General features: G+C 37.8%; 1 protein-coding gene across 2 annotated transcripts in view; it reads left to right on the top strand.

Annotated features, from left to right (window-relative positions):
- Positions 1-4052, top strand: part of LOC106870475 (transcription factor 21-like) — a 119816-nt gene extending 115764 nt beyond the window's left edge. For both annotated transcript variants that reach the window (XM_089363050.1, XM_089363051.1), the window contains exon 3: positions 3202-4052. In XM_089363050.1, the coding sequence (XP_089219176.1) occupies positions 3202-3312 (111 nt within the window). In that variant the 3' untranslated portion in view covers positions 3313-4052. The remainder of the gene's footprint in view (positions 1-3201) is intronic.
- The last annotated feature ends 2539 nt before the right edge of the window (positions 4053-6591 follow it).

The following is a 6591-nucleotide window of genomic DNA, read 5'->3' as shown; positions in this document are numbered from 1 at the left end:
GGTACCACGAAAGGTCTGGTTGGAGACCTAACCTTCTTTTACAGGGCTTACAAATACTGAAGGACCACTGCATTAAGTGTGTGTGAATCTGAGAGCGGAGTATGTTGAATAAAATCATAATTAACTGATCCTCCTGTATTTTCTTTTACTCAAAGCCAGGATCTTTTCAAAGACACCTTCGTATCCCACCGAAATTACTGACTTTGAGCCAAAGTTCCACGAACAGTCCTTGGAGGTCTTCCTCGTTTAGGGAATTTTGTTGTTATATTCGATTATTATTATTTTTTTTTTTTTTCATTGTTTACGACTTTCATATAGCCCCACATTCTATTTGCCCTGTGTTGTTCACAATGTTTTTCTTTGTGTTTGATAAAGAAATCATTATCATCATCATCATCATCATCATCATCATCATCATCATTATTATTATTATTATTATTATTATTATTATTATTATTATTATTATTATTATTATTATTATTATAATAAGTAAGGCGGCGAGCTGGCAGAATCGTTAGCGGTGTTTCGTCTGCCTTTTCGTTCTGAGTTCAAATTCCGCCGAGGGCCGATTTTGCCTTTCATCCTTTCGGGGTCGATAAATTAAGTCAGAGTGAAACACTGGGGTCGATGTAATCGACTGATCCCCTTCCCCCAAATTTCGGGCTTTGTGCCTCCAGTAGAAAGGATTATTATTATTAGTGGTAGTAATTTTATTTTACATGAATTAATGCGCGAGATACCACTACCACCACCACTACAATCTACCATCATCGTCACCACAACCACCACCGCCACTATAACCAATGATCACCATTACAAATACATTATTATCCTCCACCACCTCTTTCTCCTTTCCTATTCCATGCCCACCCCATAACATTCCATTCTTCATTATAATCTTTATTGCCGCTAGATGGCATCACCCCTGTGACTGGAGGCCCTGTCTGTCTATCTATCGGCTTATTTATTTACACACAGTTACTCGTATCTGTGGAGGGTGATGATGGTGTGGGGGATATTTATGGTGGTAGTGGTGGTGGTGGTGGTGGTGGTGGTGGTGGTGGTGGTTGAGTACTCTTTTACTCTTTTACTTGTTTCATTCATTTGACTGCGGCCATGCTGGAGCAGTGCCTTTAGTAGAGCAAATCGGCCCCAGGACTTATTCTAGTCCTAGTACTTATTCTATCGGTCTCTTTTGCCGAACCGCTAAGTTACGGGGACCTCTACACACCAGCATCAGTTGTCAAGCGATGTTGGGGGGACAAACACAGATACACAAACATACACATGCATATATATATATATATATATACATATATACGACGGGCTTCTTTCAGTTTCCGTCTACCAAATCCACTCACAAGGCTTTGGTCGGCCCGAGGCTATAGCAGAAGACACTTGCCCAAGGTGCCACGCAGTGGGACTGAACCCGGAACCATGTGGTTGGTAAGCAAGCTACTTACCACACAGCCACTCCTAAGCCTATATATATATATATATATATATATATATATATATATATATATATATATATATATATGTATATATATATATATAAACAATATATGAGTATATGCATATATATGTACATGTATGTATATACGTTCATCTACATGTACATATAGATACATAACTAGGTACATGACGTGGCAAAAGAACAAGGACAAAATGGTAAACAAGGTGCAACAAACAAGCATCCTCTTCATCAGCTGCCACCATTAAAACTCCGGCGTTTCGAAGAGTTAAGGCAGTACGCATCGTTAAAATGGTTCTTCCCACGAACACAAATTAAATTGTTTTCGTGGAGGGTAGTGGCGGACGGAAAACAAGACAGGAAAACAAAACGGTGAAATAAACAAACAAAAAGGCTGTACAGCCAGACGTGAAGTGTGTGTGTGTATATATATATATATATATATATATATATGTATGTAGGTATATATATATATATATATATATATATATATATATATATATATATATATATATATATATATATACGTATGTAGAGAGAGAGAGAGAGAAGTGAACGAGTGTGCCAGTAAGGTCCTCATCACTACCAGCATCACCTCTACCATCATATTTTACTATCACCACGAGCAGCGCTGGCATCGCTGCCACTGCTACCACCAACGACTGTAATAACATCAACAAAAGCAACACAAATAATGCTGGAAGCCGACTCTGACCATTTCAAATGGTGCGTGACCTGTGATTAACCATGAAGATTAGAAACGAGGAAAGAGAAACTCAAAACAAAACGATCCGAAACGAAAAGCAACTTAAGTAAACGAATATTCACATAAATAAATAACAAAGCGAAAAGAAACAGTTGAGAATTCAACGAAGCTAAACAATGTCTATCTAGGTGTGTGTGAGGCGCAATGGCCCAGTGGTTAGGGCAGCGGACTCGCGGTTTCGATTCCCAGACCGAGCGTTGTGAGTGTTTATTGAACGAAAACGCCTAAAAGCTCCACAAGGTTCCGGCAGGGGGTGGTGGCGAATCCTGCTGTACTCTTTCACCTCTCACCACAACTTTCTCTCACTCTTTCTTCCTGTTTCTGTTGTACCTGTATTCTATGTATTTATTTATTTATTTATTTATTTCTCTACTTTCTATTATATATCCTTTGTTATACTCTTTAATGTGGTAATATCTCCCCTTGATTGATGTTAATCCCACATGTTTTTGTAAGTTTTTTTATCATTTTTTTTTTTTGTGCTGTAACTCGTCCTTCGATATTGTCCTCCGTGTCTTGTGCTCTTGTGGCCGATAAAAGATATTATTATTATTATTATTATTATTATTAGATAGATGTGTTCTTAACTTTTGTATACGATTGCCAAATTCCATCGGAGCCCAGCCTTTAACAGATTAATCATTCATATTGATTCTGTATTTATTTGAATACATATTTTATCGATTTTTTTTTTTTTTTTTTTTTGTCGATCCAGTAAGTTATCGGACATAACGCACCGTAAAAACAGGACCAATAAATAAGTTACTTTCGAGTTGCGCTTTTTGTCATTGAGTTGGCCGTAGTGATGGATTACGTCAGCTATGTTTACCTTGGTGATGGAATTTGGCAGTCGTATACAAAAGTTAAGAACTCATCTATCTATCTATTACATTTCTGCTGAGTTTCCAGACCTCTCTATAAACTATTATTATTATTATTATTATTATTATTATTATTGCAGACGTGGCCATTCACCTTTAACGGAAGAGTTGTCGGAAGTCTAGACGGTAAAGGACAGGACGGCCTGAAACATTCACCCAAACCGGAACTTGCAGGCAACCCACACTGCTGAAAAAAAAACAAAAAAAAACCCCAAAAAAAAACAGTATCAGGCATGTGTAGCCTCACCTGATTAGCCCTCCCCGAGTTCAGAAAGAGAAACGTAATAAATAAATAAAAAAGAGCAATTATTTTCATGGGTTTGATCCAACACAATCAATCTTCAATCTCCAGTGATAATAAACAAACATTGTATATAAATTAGTGAAAATGATATGAAACTTTATCAGATGTAAAAAGGAATTGGTGCACTTGAGTGGTTTGTGGGTCACAGTTAAAATTGTTGTTGCTACTCCTTATTTTTTTCAAGGTTAATGATGCAGTCACGAACCTGGACTTTAAGAAAACAAACGGCCACAATAAAATCCTTTCTTTAAGGAATGTAAACTGCTTTCTTCTAACAAACAGACTTTTGGTAATGAACAAAATGTTGAAGCATTGATGTTATGGTGTCACACACAATTTTATTTCAAAATGTAGTGTTTAGCTAGCACCAGTTCTGATCCCTTCACCAATTTAAGGCGATCAGAAGCTGCCTGAGACCAAATGCAATTTTAAGATGACAACTTCCCACAGGTAACATATACTTTGAGACAGTGAACAGTCATTCGCTTAGTCCCCTACCCTAAAAAAATAATTGATAAGAACCGAGCAATCTCCCTGCGTGACACCTTGGGCAAGTGTCTTCTACTATAGCCTCGGGCCGACCAAAACCCTTCTGAGTGGATTTGGTAGACGGAAACTGAAAGAAGCTCGTCGTATATATATATATATATATATATATATATATATATATATATATATATATGTATGTATGTACGTGTGTATGTATGTGTGTATATGTTTGTGTGTCTGTATTTGTGTGTCTGTGTCGCTTGACAACCGATGCTGGTGTATTTACGTCCCCGTAACTTACGGATAGAATAAGTACTAGGCTTACAAAGAATAAGTCCTGGGGTCGATTAGCTCAACTAAAAGGCGGTGTTCCAGCTTGGCCACAGTCAAATGACTGAAAAGAGTAAAAGAGTATAATATCTATATGTATATATATATGTGTGTGTGACGATTGGGACAACCACAAAATAAAGTACTCAATTACAATGATAGAGTGTGTGTATATGCAATATATAAATATATATATATATATATATATATATATATATATATATATATATATATATATATATATCATTCGTCGAATGTGTGTGTGTGTGTGTGTGTGTGTGCGCGCGCGTGCATACATACCACATTCCTGTACTAGACGCAACGTAAAGAGACGTGTAATCAGCAGCTGCCTGCAAAACGCTCTCAAACTATTGTCTTTCTGTGTAGCTCGACGTTCTGCTTAAAACAATATACAATATCACTCTGAGGAAGGAGTGCCCTTGGATAAATATAATAAACACTATTGGCACTGAGTACACTTCGTAGTTTTCGACATAACGAACGTTGGTGGAATGTTTTCATCGAAACTTTTCCTCCGAGTGCAAATACGCAACAAGGCCTAACACGGTTGTCTTGTGGTTTGGATCAGAAAACAAAAGCCTCGTACAGCTCTGGATGTTAGCTTCCCTGTGGATTACGAATATGTCTTTTGAACTGAGTGGGAAAAGACGGACAGCGTTCATGGGGGGACGGTTTCAATTAAGTTCAAGCAGGGCTGCGTGGTTAAGAAACTCCTTTAGCAACTACATGGTTTCGGGTTCAGTGTCACTGCGCGGTATATTGGGCGAGTGCCTTCTACATTATAGCCCTAATCTAACTAAAGTCTCGAGAGTGAATTTCGGTAACAGAAACTGTGTGGAAGCCCATCGAGCACACACACACACATAAATAATGTCTGTCTATCCGTCTGTCTTTGTGCCTGTTCGTCCCCCATCACTGGTGTTTGGTCTGTTTACGTCCCTGTAACCTAGCGGTTCGGCAAAAGGTGCCGATAGAATAATTACTGGACTTTAAGGAAATGAGCACTGGGGGCGATCTATTCGACTAAAAACCCCTTCAGGATGGTGTCCCAACATGGCGGCCGCAGTCCAATAACTGAAACAGCTAAAAGACAAAAGATACCGACTTCTTTACCCAGAATGCAAATCCATATTTGTGCCTTTAATCTTTGGTTAAATTACTCAGTGCTTAAGAAACCATCTCGAGAAGCTGGGGTTTCAAGGCCCCCATAAAAGACCAGCTAAGTCGTATTCTGCGTAAAATAATTTGTTAGCGGAATATTCAAGACATGCAAGATTTTTCCATTAAGAAACATGTTGTTAATGTCTGAATTCTAATAAGAAATGATTGTTTCTAAGCCAGAAAACGCGCTATGCATTATCAGATAAATGTAAAGAAATTAAAAAGAAAAATAACACATACACACGCACAATCAATACGGTTGTCAACTGTCCCACACACGCATACAACAAGATTTGTCATGATTTCTTCGACATCAAATCACTACTTGCTATTGTGTTGTGTTCTGGCAAGAATTTTTTAAATAAAATATTTAAAACAAAAAACTGTTCAACTTGCTTTTAGATTTCATGAAAATATTGCTTTTCTTTCTTTCGTTCTCTCTCTCTCTCTCTCTCTCGCTCTCTCTCTCTCTCTCTCTCTCTCTCTCTCTCTCTCACTCTCTCTCTCTCTCGCTCTCTTTCTCTGTCGCAGGTGGGTGAATGACAGTGTAGAAGAGTGAAAACGGAAAAGAGAAATAGTCGACTGTCACCGAGCACTCAAACGATCAGATTGTGAAATATAGGAAGATATAAAAGAAAAAGTGTGAAGAGAGGCGATAGAGCGAGTAAGTAATAAAATAAGAGAAGAGATACAGAAAGACGAATGACTGAGCTCGACATTAGAGAGGCGGTATTAGAGAAATAACATAATATCAATATACAGGGAGTGAATGATGCAGAAAGGGAGAGAGAGAGGGGAAAGAAAGAAGAGATAATGAGATAAATGTTGGGTGAAGACGTGAAGAAATGAGAAATGAAAGTAGACTTTGATGAAGAGAATAAATCGAGGGACATATTAAAGAAAGAGAAGAAATAATGTAATACGAAATTGATGAAGAATAATTAAGGAGAACGAGGTAGCGAGAGGTAGTGAGAGAATAAGGGGCTAAAGAGTGGATTTTGCAAATATACAACAGGTTTAAAACAAAGTTCTGGACTACAGAGATATTGCTCGACTCCCAGATGCAGAAAGAAGACGAAGTTTTCAGAATAAGAAGTCACAACTTGATGTGAATTAGGGAGGAGATGTGCTTCAAGAAGAAATAGAAGCAATAGCCGAAGTCAAA

The sequence above is a fragment of the Octopus bimaculoides genome, chromosome 14 (assembly GCF_046866305.1).
Source record: "Octopus bimaculoides isolate indiv1 chromosome 14, ASM4686630v1, whole genome shotgun sequence".
In the NCBI taxonomy this organism is placed as follows: domain Eukaryota; kingdom Metazoa; phylum Mollusca; class Cephalopoda; order Octopoda; family Octopodidae; genus Octopus; species Octopus bimaculoides.
Note: the sequence above shows the minus strand (reverse complement) of the source record. Positions and strands in the feature narration are given on the sequence as shown.